The sequence below is a fragment of the Sinocyclocheilus rhinocerous genome, unplaced genomic scaffold, assembly GCF_001515625.1.
Source record: "Sinocyclocheilus rhinocerous isolate Xijiao unplaced genomic scaffold, SAMN03320098_v1.1 scaffold682, whole genome shotgun sequence".
NCBI classification, from domain to species: domain Eukaryota; kingdom Metazoa; phylum Chordata; class Actinopteri; order Cypriniformes; family Cyprinidae; genus Sinocyclocheilus; species Sinocyclocheilus rhinocerous.
In genome coordinates, this window is record NW_015642528.1 from 811,766 (window position 1) to 827,460 (window position 15,695).

Below are 15,695 nucleotides of genomic sequence, written 5' to 3' on the forward strand. Positions count from 1 at the left end.
GCATGTGAAGACAAACACTAGACTAACATGGATAAGAGTGCTCTAAACTGCAATGCAAGAGAAATACTGCCAAAGGACAACTTATGCATGCAGGGAGAAAGTGTGATAAAAATGATAGTGAGAAAATGTATGTGTGTGTGTGTGTGTGTGTATGTGTGTTCGTGTGAAAAAAAGAGAGCAGGAGATGGTGGGCGTGTGACTAACACAAAAATGAAATGATCAACATTTTCTTGGCCTTATGTCTTTCCAAACCGGTATGCTAACCAGTCTCTTTCCAGCTCACACAATACAAAAAAAAAAATGTCCAAAAAAGAAAAAAGAATATAAAAACAAGACATTACCCAAAAAAAACCAAACAAACAAACAACAAAATAATAAACAAAAGAAGATAACCAAAAATAAAATAAAGGAAATAAAAAAATAAAAATACAACAAAAAAGAATACAATAAAACAAAAATAAAAATATCCATGCTCCATGGAGAAAAAAGTCATATGAGTTTGGAACAACATAAAGGTGAGCACATGTTGACAGATTATTTATTTCTGAGTGAACTAGCCCTTTAAGGCAAAAAGAGAGGCGTTGGGGAGAGTATACCAGCACGCACAGGGTGGGAACAGACTCCAGGAGGCCGGCCGCAGACCAGAGCAGGGGGACGCTGAGGGAGCAGTGGAGGAAGCATGGTCAAATAACACATCACACATGCATGCAAAGTGCAAAGCAATGCAACATACATTCCAAATACAGTGTCAGAGTCAGTACATGTACAAGCAATGAAAAATATTCTAAACCCCAGCAAAAAGCTTCGGCATAGTCAAAGCTAATAATGTACCTCATTTGTTTCTTGCATTGGCCTTAATAATGAAACGGTAAAAAGCATTGCTGTAATTACGCCCAAGAGCCCCAGGGCTCTTTTTTTGGGCTGATTACGCTGTGCTGTGCCACATCATTGCACCTCTGCAATGTTATTACTCCTACAAGACAATGTGTACCACAGAGCCCTACCACCCACCCACTGCAAGCCAGCATTCTGATTGGTCCGATGAGTCATGATGATGATAAAGATGATTCACCCCTCTGCGGATGCCAATAAGCATTGATTTGATACACAAAATGGCTAAAACCAAACAGAAACGGCTGCAGGTGATGGATAAGTCTCCGGACAGCTTGGCAGGCCAGTTAGTCCAAGTTATGATGTAAACTTGACCTCTCTTAAAGCAGTCCGCATGGTCCACAGCCACTCCAAATAGGACTAAATGTATTGCTCATGTTATGATTGTGAAAGCTAGCAACAGTCCATTTGAGATTCTATTAATCAAGTTGTTTCTTTTGACGTTTTAGTGCTCGGCCAGTGAGATATTCTGTAAATAGAGGGAATAAATCGTACCATTCTGTGCCACAGTGTGTGATGTACATTAAAGGCACATACACACTCTCCAACAAACCATTAGGAGTGAAATGAGGGAAAGCAAACAACTGTGCAACACAGATTCAACTATGAATGTAATAAATGAAAAGGGTCAAAGGGTTCCTTCGTGAGGAGGGAGGGGGAAAAAAATAATGTAGACTGGGTGTGAACCACAAATTTCCCATGCAGTGTGTTGATGACGTGCTTCGAAATCTGAAAACCTTGCATGTCTCACACCCAATTTGTTGAAATCTGAAGTGACACTTTCTTAAAAAGCAGCTGTGCCCTTCCCAAGGACGACAGGCTCTAAAACTTCAAATAGCAGCTTGTAGTCTTCTCTTCATGGAGGTTTGAAGATCTGTGATTCATGCAACAGGACCCAGAGTCTCCAATCAGCACCTGTTCCAGTTCACTCAAATACACACACCACACAGACTTGATCCATGGCTGATTCAACACGTCACTTCTTATACACTTTGCTCCAATCCACTCTCTCTAGCTCTCCAATATGATTAATATCTCACTGCAACACGTGAGTAACAAGCTAGCCTTCCAAAACCTGCATCTTTTCAAAGGCCCAGCAGCCTCAGGAGGAATCTGAATGCGTATGAACAGCAAGTGTGACCTTGCGTTCAGTTTCCTGATGATGTTTGCTGGGTTGCTGCGGTTTATAATGCCCTGCAGTAGAAGTAAGCTGTTATGGGATGGTTAATACAGACATGTGCAGAGGAACTGATGAGCTGTCCCAGCAGGATTTGAGGTATGTGTGTGTGTTTTGTGGTACCTGGTTTTGGCACTGAGTTGGTAACAGACTGTGGGACCTTGTCGTTTATCAGCTCCACACACTCGCTGGGAAAGAAGCCAACCTGTGAAGAGCAAAGAAGGTTTGAAAAGCTTATTCTCTCTCTGGAGACAGACATGCCAACGCTCATCATATCACTCTGCATTCTGCACTTAGTCACATTCAGAAAATAACATGTTACTGTGTCTTAACAAAATATAACTCAGTTAATATATTACAATAATTCTTAAAGAGACAAACTAATAAGCTAAACTAATGAATTCTGAAAATTTTTATGGACAGTCGTGATAATATCTGCTAGATTATATTAATACTATTTTATTAAATTTTTTTATCACAACTAGAGGTTTCTAAAAATGCAGCCCTATCTCATTTAATTAATGATCATATTTTGAGCCCCTGGAGTGATAAAGAAGTGTACAGCACAGTAAAAACAGGCATCTATATGCTTTCATGCTGCATTAGCATATCTAGAATGATTTGTAACTCATTTAGAAGAGCTGGGAAAATAATAATATACACTACCATTCAAAATTTGGGGGTCTTTTTGGGGCATTTTTAAAAGTCTCCACTTAATCTCATCAGAGGTACATTTATTTTATCAATACAGTAAAAATAGCAGTAATTTCAATTAAGATTTCAATTTCCACTTTTCTATTTTAAAGGGGTCATATGATGCTTTTTTAAAGATCATTATTTTGTGTATTTGGTGTAACATAATATGTTGACATGCTTTAATGTTCAAAAAACACATTATTTTTCAAATACTGTACATACTGTACGGTCCTCTATGCCCCGCCTCTCTCAAACGCTTCGTTTTCTACAAAGCCCCCTCCTTCATAGCAAAGTCAGAATTACCTCCTCTCCTAGGTTCACGAAACGGTCGTCCATAAAATGCATTGCTGTTCTGTTGTAAGTAATTTTAAAGATTCCTAAATGCATCTACTTTCTGAAGGCCAAATAAAGTGCTTTTGCTTTCGCCTAGAAACACACAGCGTCTCCTTGACATGGCTGCTTCAACACTAACTGCGGTTAGTGAAACCACGCTTTCTTTCTTTGCGTGAACATTTGGGTGGCATTATGCAAATATTTCCATATAGTGAGGTAGATATGTGGGGGCGTGTTAGAACGAGCCGTTTTAGGGGGGTGTGGCAGAGTCTTAACTTTGATAAAGAATATCTCTTTGGTTTTGAGACTTTAGTCTTTGCAACTTCAGGGATCTTATCTATGCACAATCAACTTGTAACACTCCAAAGAGAAAGGAAAACTTGAAATCACATCATATGACCCCTTTAATGTATTTAAAAAATGTAATTTATTTTTTGCGACAACAAAGCTAAATTTTCAGCAGCTATTACTCTAGTTTTCAGAGATCAATCAAATATGCTGATCTGGTGCTCAAAAATATTTTGTATTATTATCAGTGTTGAAAACAGTTGTGCTGCTTAATATTTTTGTGGAAATCATGATGCATTGTTTTATGCTTCTTTGATTAATAGAAAGTTCAAAAGAACAACACTTATTTGAAATAGAAATTTTATAAAATTCTAAATGTCTTCACTATCATTTGTGATTAATTTCATGTGTCTTTGCTTGAAAAATAATTAATTAAAAATAAAAGCATATTACACTTGAATTGTGCTGCATGTAAACTGAAGTTGGGATCAGTGCTATATTTGCTATATTGCCACTGAAAATACGTTAACTGATCTATTTGCATGATTGCAAATGCTTGCAATTTTCTGTTATACATTCCACATTGTTCTTGCTAATTATAATGATTTAATGCCAGGACAATGAGGGATGCCGGGGGTGGGGGGTTAAAAACCAAATACTTCATTGAGACATTCCAGTTTCATATCAAAGAAAAAAATCTCTGAAAACAATAGCATAAGGCTTATAAATTTCAAGGCCGCCTAACTTATAAACCTGCAGATAAAAGGACCTGAAAGAAGATTCAAAGTTCATCAGTCTCTCACAAACAAACATGAACAAACTAAAAGGACACACAGAGCCAAATGTACATGCTTGCCATATTTTACTAACTAAAGTTTGATTTTATCAATCTATCACCTACTAACCAACTGCAGACTTATGAATCAAGTCCATGACAAAAGACAGGGTTTTCTGTATCATTTGAGCTTATCTAGCAGAAAACATTAACCATGTGTATTAGTATAACCTTGACTTTGTGACCAATCACAGACATTTTAGCAAAGCTCAGTCTCTTCTACACTAGAGCTTGATTACGACTCTTGACGACCCTGCTGACATCAGTGTGTGCTGATTCTCGTGGTGACAGCTGGCATTGCTGTGCACTCTTTTTCCATGCAGACAGATGCTGGCTACCTGGCCCAGCTGTATGCTGCCAGAGCTCAGTGTCAGGCTGCCCCCCGATGGATCCAGCACACATCTGCCACCATGAACCGGTCTCCCTACAAAGGTCCTAGCTGTGACTCACTGGAGATGCAGAAATGGCATAACGTGCCAAAGCACTGAATACCAACAGGGCCAAACAAAGACGGCAATGCTGGGCATATGCTGGGCATATGCTCATGGGGCAATAAGAGAGCACAGTTTGGCAGATTGGCAGAATGTTAAGTGACTCACCAGTGGGTCTCACACATGTACACGGGTGAACAATGAGCCAAACTCGTCTATTAAACTGGATTGGATTCTTTTACACATAGACTATAGTTTACACTGACAACCGAGTCATTTTGTTAGTCATATTCGGTAATATGAGAAATGACACAGCTTGTTTTTGACACTTTACTAGGTGGTGGCAAAGCATTTGAAAGAGCATTTGCCAAATGGATTAAGAAAAGCAATGCTTTTTTTTTTAGAATATGTAACTTAATTTAAAATGTTACTTTTACAATTAACTCCAATTTTTTTTTTTTTACAATTTAAATGTCTATTTGATATGAAAAGTGATGTATTCAAGTATAACATTTAACTATCATTTTAAATATGAATCAATTTAATATTTGTCTGTGTTAATTTGAAAAAAGTTTTATTAATGCATTATTTTATATTGATAAATTTTAGGATTGAAATAATTTTAAACGTAAATAAAACAACTTAATTTACAGTATGTCTGTTTTTTGCAAATTCAAAGTGTCCATTTTAAACATTTAAACAATCTCTTGTCTATTGTCACTTTGAAAAATTACTTGATTATGCATTATTTTAAATGAATCATTAGTTTAATTTTAAACATGAATTCATGAATAAACTATTTATTTGTCAATATAAAAAGTGAGATATTTGTCTATTTACATTCTTATTTTTGAATTATTAAATTGTTTCTTCATTTTATTTTTAAATAGCACTTCTAGTTCCTCCATAGTAGCCAAGTGGTGGGCTGTCAAACCCATAGTTTGCAGGTTCAAGCCTTATTGAAGACTGGAGAGTTACTGTGATCACAGTGAAAGCACTTAAAGGTGGGGTATGTATTTTTTCAAAAACGCTTTAGAAAACAGAGTCGGGCCGAGTACCAAAACAAACTTGTAGCCAATCAGCAGTAAGGGGCGTGTCTACTCATGCGATGTGGAGGAGAGAGCGCTCAATGCACAGGACAGACATTAGCCGAGCCGAGTGACAGAAAGATAGAGATAGTGGATAAAAAAAAAAAAATATTAAAAAAAGAAACCGTCTGCGGAACAAAAGAAGGCTTACGATAAGGATAGAGATGGCGGATAAAAAAACTAAAGAGGAAAACATCTGCGGAACAAAAGAAGGCTTACGATAAGGCAAGAAGTAGGACCCGTGTAAATATCGGATCAGCTTTCCAGCGCTGGTGAGAACTCAAGGAGCGGAAGGCCTGCAATCGGACGCCGAGGTTGCTTTGTTTCTTCTCGATAGGTGAGTAACACTGTGTCTACACAGGACACGACAGTTGCCGCGCCGCACCACACCACAACAGCTAAAGTCTGTCTAGTACACTGGACGCGACAAAGCGACTGTTGAAAATCATTAGAAATTTGTGTCAATAAGTCATATATAGAACGCAGCAGCAGTTTTCTGCCGGGGATTTGTCGTGTTGCGCCGCACCACATCCAGTGTAGACCATAGATATGTATATATATCTATGGTGTAGACAGCATCACTGATTATAATGAGTTCTATAGTATTTTGTCGCGCCGCACCACTCGCGTCCGGTGTAGACACGGTGTAACATTGGTTTTGCTTTGTTTACTTATCGTTGCCTGGGTTGTGTATGTATGTGTTTTGGTGATTTCAAACGTCAACATTGGCTACCAGAAATCGCTTACCCCACCTTTAAGCACATGTTGTTAATTAATATTACTCAGTACTTAATTGTATAATTACACAGTCACAAGGATGCCTTAAAATAAAGTGTAACCAGAAAATTAATTTCCATTTTTATCAATGTATTTTTTTTCCTAATCCCATCACTGTAAATCACTTACCCCACCTTTAATCGTCAGTTGCTCCAGGGGGACTCTACCTGCAATTTCTAAACTGCCATGTACACTTGAAATAGAGTGCTAAATCATGCAGAACAAACCTGGAAACCATGTTTTCCTCTCCACCAGGTGGTGTCCTCTTTGGGTGGCATGTCTATTACAGAAACAATATCCCCCACCTGAGAAAAAGAGAGGGAGAGAGAAAAATTAATCAAGACTCTTCACAAAATAATTATTATTAGTATGACAATCACACATCTTCAATACTGCATTAATCTGTCTTCATTTTTATCCCAGTCACCTCAAATGATAGCTCATCAGCTGCCTGGGCAATGTAGCGCTTGATCACATGGGCCGCTGCGATAGCTGGAACATTTATGGATGACTCCTCATGCACCAGCAAATGATTCCCTTTGTTGTCAACCTGGAGAAAGAGATAAAAATGACACCCCAGCTAATGGCAACATTGAATATGTGTTCAGTGAACATCCCTCATCCTCACTGATTATTCAAGTGAATAATCCGCTATCTCTGCACAAATGGTATCAAATCAGTACCTCCATCCATGTGAGGGCCGGCCCACAGTTGATCTTATTATCAGCAATCGCTGAGAGACGGGAGAGGTAAGCCATCAGCATCTGGGAAACTGCCTGTTGTGAGAAAGAGAGCGAGAGAGGGAGGGTAAAGCTAGTGTGACAACTTCCAAGGGGGTAATTCTATAAATACAGAGTACTTTTACAGGGAGGTTAAAAGCACACATAAACCTGAGTTTGCATACTTTTTCATTAGAAAATGATAGGGTAGGTGCAGGGAATGCAGCTTTCTGTGTAGAAACTGTGTAGAGTTTCGACATAAAACATGCAGAATTAAAATCTAAGCATATTATGAGTACGCAACTCAGCTGCATTTGCATTTTTACACACTCTCAGAAACAATGCTAGTTTCTTCAGTGAAATATGCCATAAAAAGCTTGGTATACATTTATTTGCGGCATAGCAGTTATTGTTTTTTGGAGTGTATGTTTGGTGACTGTGGCTACTTTAAAAGGGCTCCATTTGCACGCTGAGAAGCCTGAGATATAAAATTATTTGGATTATACTTCCACATGGCTTGCATAAAATCTAATATAGCAGAAGGAGGTGAGGTGGAGCTGTCTTATATTTATACTGCTCAAAAGATCAGTCTAATAAAAGAGCTCAACCACACATCTGTTTCTAAAACTTAACTTCTATTTAAACCCCATTACATACAGATCAGTCTAAAAATACAGTAGTTATAATAAAAAAAATTCCTATTGGAAAATAGAGACAGGAGGGTGTCAGCACATCAACAAAGAGCTTAACGTTAAAACATGCGACTTAAAAAATAAAAAATAAAAAATAAAAAAAATAATTGTGGTACGGCACCAAGCCTACAGAAGCTCTGAAGAAATTGTGTTTTTGTGTGTGTGTGCTTTACACAGGATTTTTTAGGCAGAAAAAATTAAAGAGAGCTTTTCTTAAATAGGTTTTCTCTCTGTTTGTGACTCTCCACATCCGAGTTTGGTCTGCAGAATTTGTTTTAAACGCCATAATGCATCTCTGTGTATTAATCTGTAGTACTGTAAATACAGACAAGGAAGGTCAAAACAAAATAACTCATTACTTAATCAAGGTTTCTATGTGTCTCTTTCAGAAAAGCTAAAATGAGTTGAAAACAACATTCAATATGTTAATGCACTTTGCTACAGAATGGTAAAAATATTAATGTTATTTAAATATTTCTCTTCAGTCACAGCATATCTGCATATGACAAATATTGGAGGGCAATTGGCCAAATATAAACAATACCAATGTACACAACATGGCTAAATGTACACTATAATTCAAAAACTTGAGGTCAGTAAGATTTTTTTGGGAAGAAATTTATATTTTTATTCACAAGGTATGCATTAAATCAATCAAACGTGACAGTAAAGACATTTACAAATTTACACAAGATTATTTCACAAGATATTTCAAATAATTGCTGTTTTTTTTAACTAAGCTTTATAGTCATCACCACCTTCTAATTAAAGGGTCTGATACCATAGTGTATATATATTAGTGTAATGTAATATCATATGAAAGACAAGTGTTTTGGTGACTGGTGGACAGCCAGTCAACGAGAGAAAAAAGAGCTGGATATTAAAATGTGCCAATGAAAGCCCATAAGAGTTTATTCATGATCCACCGAGCACTGATGGAATCTGTTCCAGCTGAACCTATCCCAAAATCCACCCTCCTGTCAATTCCTTTCCCAGACGTATGCTGGCAGACTCACCAAAATGTAAAACTAAGGCCAAAAGGGGCTGCAAAGGAAGCATAATTAGGTCAAAGAAGACCGAACAGACAGCTGTGAGAACTCTCATGCTCGATATGGTTTCATGCACCTCTAAAATCCAAGGGAACTCTGCTTGTGTTGACTATACTAGAAAACAACATGAAGAATGTAGGTAAACAGAAATTGAACAGCGTTCTTTAATGATACGGTCGCTTGCTTCAGTTATTTGCTATGTTTTGCTCGTGTGCTAATGAGGCTCATTTGTGTGAGACATCACACATTTAATGCATAGGCAAGCCTCATAATTAGTGTGTCCTTTGAGGTGTTTGTTCCTATAAATCAGAGCCAGTTAACCTTTTAAAATCATCTCAGAGCTTGTAATACCGAGCTCCTCTTTCAAGATTCAGATGCATCTTTACCAAGATCTCTCTACAAATAAAACTGCACAATCCAATAGGTGAAATATGACCTTGGAGCTGTTTTCTTGTTATGGGGAAGCTCAAAGCACCTGATTACACACAAAAGCATCATGGAAGCTTCCACTTAGCAGCTAGGAGAGTTCCATTACTGCAAAACATTATGGGCGGCATTATCAGCCACTCAAACTTCAAAGCAGATCAGTTTAGCTGTGAAAATATGCCACGGTTCAAGTATACTACTCTGTGAAACAAATGCTAGGTATGCCCAACACAGCAGGGAGAAGAGGTTTTTTTGAACACTACAGGGATATCCATCTGACGGTCTCTCAAGCGACGCCATTAGGTGCTGTTAACCAGCCTCAGTGAGCACTCACTCATCACAGATGTCTATAGCTGCTCTGAGAGGGGCATCTTTCAGGATACGCACTGTGTATGGAAGCTCTGACCATTCTATGTTTACAGGCAAGAGCCTAAAATGTCTCATTGGCCGCAGGGGAGTGCTAAAAGAGAAGTATTTGGGGTCTTACCTCTGCTCTCTCCCTCAGGCAGTCGAAACGGGGCAGCTCGGGGAGCTGGGAAAAGCGGCGGTCATAGATGCAGAGATGGAGATGCTTATCCAGCACTCTGAAATCTTCATAGCTCCGCCTCACGATCCAGCTTCGTCCCTGTGGGGCGGTAAAAGAGGGCCGTAACTTGAAAAGGTAAACAAGCAAGTGTTAGAGAGTGTTGACGTTTGGTCTGCAGGGTAAATATGAGGGCTCGGTTCTTGGATAAACCTCATCTGGCCAATGTAGCAACAGGATGACCACACACAACAGCCACTTCAGAGCAGCCACATTACAGCTGTGTGTGTTTAATCCTGGACAAAGCAGCATTCAAAGCATTGAGGAGAGGGACAGTAACCAGTTTTTTTTTTTGTTGTTTTTTTTACAGTTACAGCTAGATTTGCATTCCCTGAAGGAAATGCTAATAATTTTAAATAGAAAATAGAGACTAATGTTTGGGAAAAATAATATATGGAACCCAGATGTTTGATAAAGGCGAATCCCAGTTCACTACACATTCAGTGGGAGATTTCAAAACCGTATTATAAAACTTCCAGAAAATTATGAAGAAAAAACATTGCATCAGATGAAAGATATGTTTAGTGTTCACAAAACAACACTGGCTGAGCTTAAGCAGGCGAGCACTGGATTTTATCGGCTAATATGAAACAAATGATAAAAAAGTGTTGCATAAAAAGGAAGCCGTTACATCACAAATGTTTGGGGTCAGTAAGATAGTTTATTGCTTGTTTTTTTTTAAAGAAATTCATACTTTTATTTAGCAAGGATGCATTAAATTGTTAAAAAGTAACATTAAAGTAATTTTTAATGTTACAAAAGATTTTTATTACAAATAAATGCTGTTCTTTCAAACATTCTATTCATCAAAAAATCATTAAATAAGAAGAAATGTTTCTTGAGCACCAATTAAGCATATTAGAATTATTTCTGAAGGATCATGTGACACTGAAGACTGGAGTAATGATGCTGAAAATTCGGATTTGCCATCACAGGAATAAATTACATTTTAATATATATATATATGTGTGTGTGTGTGTGTGTGTGTGTGTGTATGTGAATAGAAAATAGTCATTTTAAATTCTAATATTTTACAATAGTACTGCTTTTACTGTATTTTTGATTAAATACATTAAGCATAAGAGATTTCTTTCGAACACATTTAAAAATCATACCGACCTCAAACTTTACATGACATACAGTACACTACCATTCAAAAGAACATGAACTCAATCTGTACAAGAGCGTGCCTGAAAAGGGCTCAATCTACATAATTACACTACATTACGGTCTGACAGCAGAATGCATCAGCAGCTGTATAAAGCACCTGAGAATTCCCAATTTGAAGATGTTAGTGAATATGAAACAGAATATGCTGATGGGATTCTATGGAGAAGAGTGTGGGAACAGACTGAGTGTGTTAACTTTCTCATCCCTGCCTCTCATGGTGGATTCCCTTTGCCCCAATGCTTTTGTGGCTGCCCTGTGTAAAGCATCAATCATCCTGACATTCCTGTGCAGCTTGACTAGGGCACAATGTGCACTGCTGCAGACCCACTGTTGACCAATCAGATCTCTTAATTAAACAACATACTGCAGCATATGTATGTTCCAAAAAAGGGTTTAAATTTTATACACCACAGAGACTGACATGATACTCATTGCTTGCATTCCAAATCAATTTTGAAAACAGTTTTATAGCTAGTAAAAATGTATCTGCCATTGGTGTGAAGATTAGACACAAAAATTAATTTTGGACCCTTGCATATGATAAGACCATAATGAATTAGCCTATATTCTTGCTAAATTTACATTGTATAGACCTATTATCCGCTCTAATGAACTCCAAATCAATTTATGACACTACCCCTTTTAAAAACCTATCCATTTCTTCCTCTCTCTTCTGGAATATCTGCATTTTTCCCTTCATTTCTTCAGTCTCCAAGCCACAGAGCCCATATTCACAGTAAATGGAAAATCTCAATGTTTTTGATTTGACCTAAAAAACATCTCTCTGAATCAGGGCCAGGAAAAAAAGACCTCAAAAAATGCTGGTGTACTAGCGCACACATAGGGAAAACAAACACATTTGTTCGGCCTTCCTGCTGCCAGTGCATTTCATACGGGACTGAGTAGTGCATTTGTTAGGAAAAACTGCAATGAGAGTGGAACTAAAGCACTTTTCCTGTGCATCTGAACCCTGTCCATTCAAACGGCTCCTGGCCAAATCTGCACCCTCAGACTCGTTAAAGTTTTTTTTTCTCCTTTATAAAAACACAGGAGCAGTGCTGTAGATTTGGACATCTCACACACCAGGATGGAATGAGGTTTCCACACACAAACCAAGACTTTAGATATTTTTCCACTGACTTTTCAACCAGAGCTGCCAGCGCTCAAATCAAGTGCACAAGCAGCAAGCTCCTTAAATTCTGCACTAAATTTAAAGGGACAGTTAATTTAGTGAAAACAGTCCAGTTTCATTGTTGAGTGGATTATTGCTTATTTTTCTTGCTTTTGTAAAACAAGGACGGCTGAAAGTTTGTAGCAACCAACTACCAAAAGCCAAAACGTAGGAGGTCTACATCACAAATTTATAAGCAACAGCTCATAGTAGGGCTTAATTTACAGCTTTACTGGGGCGTCTCAAGTAGATGATTTCATCTCTCCCTTTACTGTGAGAACCACACTCTTGCATTTGCAGATTGGTACTAGATTCTGCTAAACTTGTTTTCATAAGTTTTTACAGTTTTAAACTTGGCAATCCAATGGGCGAGACACTGAAAAAACGGCAAGAAGCAATGAAACGCACAAAGACACCAATGTGTTTGTGCACAGACAAAAATTATTACACAAGATATTGTCTTACCTGACAGTAGATCTGAACCAAATACACAGGCTCTTTTGACTCCAGGCCATTCCGTGTCACTTCAGTCTGTTCATCTGCGAGGGTTAACTGTATAGAAAGAGAAGATGAAAGAAGGGATGAACAGAAAGAACAGTGCACTTTCTCGTTTTAGTGACAGCTGCAGGCTGCTGATGCTGAAAACACATAAGACATCTATCACATCCTGTTGCTATTATGAGAAGCTTTGGTGCAATCAGTGAATAAATGACTAGCAGTGACGTGTCTCTATGTAGTCAGGTGCAGAGACGATTCCTCGGGTTAGAAGAGGTGTTAAATTATTTGTCACCAGCTGAGCATATTGCCTGCATATTATAGATAATAAATACTGAAGCACTGAAAGAGTGAAACCCATGACAGACGGAGCACAGACTGAGCCTTGCATGAAAAGCAGTCACTGATATTCTGATTACATATCTTCAGTCCATTCTAGCTTTTCAGTGGCATGAATAAAGTAGATCAGTCTTATGTATAAACCTTTCTAAGGCATCATTTTAACTGAGACATTGCATGGAATATTTATAAATATTTAATATTACAGTATTATATAGCATTATACAAATAATAAAAACTTTTATTAATTATCATCAACAACAATAATGTACTATGACTAATTTATATCATTCATATAAAACATACTCCTACCAAACCCAGCAAATATTAACTAAGATATTACCCATTACATCATAGGCTGTTCACACACTGACTCTGACTGTGTGTGTGTGTGTGTGTGTGAGAATGCCTCCACTGTTAGTGACAATTTTCTGCTGTGACTCATTTGAGTTTGTTCATACTGTGAGATGGGTGATGACCTCAGTGAGAGACAAACAAACACTGAAAAAAAAATCTTTGTCTTGCCAGAAACAAAGGGTGACTACATCTCTGTCAAGTGCAGCTAGTCACACTCCCACATAAAACAAACATTATTATGCAGAAAGCCTCTATGCTTGTCTAACATCGTAAACTGCATTTAAAGAGGAATGGAACAGCAAATATAAATATACAGTATCTGCTCAATGGAAAAGCATTAAGCTGTAAATCTTGATAGAGTGTATAAAAGGTTGCATCCATCCATTCCTAGCTAATGTAGTTAGTTTTTATTCTTGGCTGAATAACTCTAGAAGGTTTTCAAAAGATCTTTAAAATTAAATATGTACACAGTTTGGATTAAATGAAAGTATAGTCACATTTTTTAATTAGCATGTTTTTGTGTTTTGCTTTGGTACCGAAATTGGTACCGAGAACTAGGGGTGTAAATCCGATGGTTCGTCACGATACGATACGATATCGATTCTCATACCCAGCGATACGATATTTGCCGATACCTCAAAAAAATTCTACGATACGATTAGATTCAGGAGTATATCGATCGATATATCGATATTATGATATTATATATCTATTTTAAACAACCATCTACATTTTTATTAACAATAGTAGAAAATAAATACAATACAACAAAGACACAAGTTCAATAAACAGTGCTTTTCAGGTTTTCAGCTCAGTCTAAAATAAATTTTCAGGTACGCTACAGAAATGAAATAATCAAATGTAAAATAACTGCATCGTCTTCACTGTATAAATTAAATATAGATTAATCATTTTTGATGTTACAAAGGTTATTTATAGGGATGCTCCTATCAGGATTTTTGCAGCCGATACTGAGTACCGATTTCTTGTAATGGTGATCGGCCGATACCGATGCCGATTCTGATGTTTCAAGCTTTATATAGACGGTTTCATCGGGCGCAAGCGCCAGGCCCGAAGTTAACTTCCGGTCCGTGTTTGTTTATCAGTCTGGCTATGGCGCCGGCTACAAACGCAGTTAAAGTTAAGGTGATGAGTAGACTGAAGTTGGGCTCACGTGGTTGTGCTCTGGGATGCGTTTCCCATACATTTATTTACGTTTAAAAATCAAAACGAGGTGCGGGTGTTTTTATATCACTGTATTTCTGAAGGAAGACTATCTTTAGAAAAATTTCTATGTCATTTTTATTTCATCTTGCATGTTATATGCCTGATAAAGCAGCGTTAGTGAGCTCAGCGCTGCTTTGTGTACAGCCATTACCGGGGAAACCTCTGTTTCTCCCGCTTTAAAGAACCTCCTGCTGGCAGAGAATTAATTAGCATTTTCAGTAAGTCCGTCTGATTTCAGCAGCAAACTTATTTTGCTTTTCCTATATCCACAGGTGCTGCGGATAATCCGCGGGTCGGGTAATAAAAAATGCATTCTGATTATTTGCGGGTGGATTAAAAAAAATCATAAATGCAAATATTAACTACATTTTATTTTTTAAATACATTTTTTTCATGAGGTAGACGATTTTGTGTGTGTGTGTGTGTGTGTGTGTTCGTTCGCCTGATCGGGAAGTTGCAGTGACAAAAACGGTGATATTCCAGATAAAGTTGGAAAGGAGTAAAGCCTGTGTTAATGCTATTGAGTAGGCTACCACACTGGCGATGACATGACTGCGGCGCCAAATCATTTATGTCCCCACGCATCATGTACGTTGTCACGCACTGACGTCATCAAATTGCGATCGGTTCTTGAGATCGGCCAAGTTAGTGAGTACCGATTGAGTCATAAAATGTTAGTAACGGCCGATACCGATCTCCGGCCGATCGATCGGAGCATCCCTAGTTATTTAGTCAGGAGCAGTGAGCACTTGTATTTTTCTTTGAGAGCATTAGATTTATTATTAGTTTGCTTTCACTGAAGGAAACACGGATTTAATATACTGATACACATGCCTTTTCTTTCTCAACTGTTTACGTTAAGACATATGCCTAACCGACTGTGTTTACAAGGATATTTGCCAAAATGTGCATTTTGACGTCATTTTGTCTATATGCGGAAGAGAGCTCAAA

At 37.8% G+C, this 15,695-nt stretch overlaps 1 protein-coding gene across 4 annotated transcripts in view; it reads right to left on the reverse strand.

The window, feature by feature from the left end:
• The window catches only part of LOC107756108 (rho GTPase-activating protein 32-like), a 135,995-nt gene that overhangs the window by 22,809 nt on the left and 97,491 nt on the right, over nt 1–15,695 (reverse strand). For 2 of the 4 annotated variants that reach the window (XM_016573098.1, XM_016573099.1), the window contains exons 6-12: nt 12,792–12,878; nt 9,890–10,027; nt 7,200–7,292; nt 6,944–7,066; nt 6,744–6,821; nt 2,192–2,273; nt 607–657 (exon numbers count right to left, since the gene is read on the reverse strand). In XM_016573098.1, coding sequence (XP_016428584.1) covers nt 607–657; nt 2,192–2,273; nt 6,744–6,821; nt 6,944–7,066; nt 7,200–7,292; nt 9,890–10,027; nt 12,792–12,878 — 652 coding nt within the window. The remainder of the gene's footprint in view (nt 1–606; nt 658–2,191; nt 2,274–6,743; nt 6,822–6,943; nt 7,067–7,199; nt 7,293–9,889; nt 10,028–12,791; nt 12,879–15,695) is intronic. The other 2 variants (XM_016573101.1, XM_016573100.1) reach the window with 1 other exon arrangement.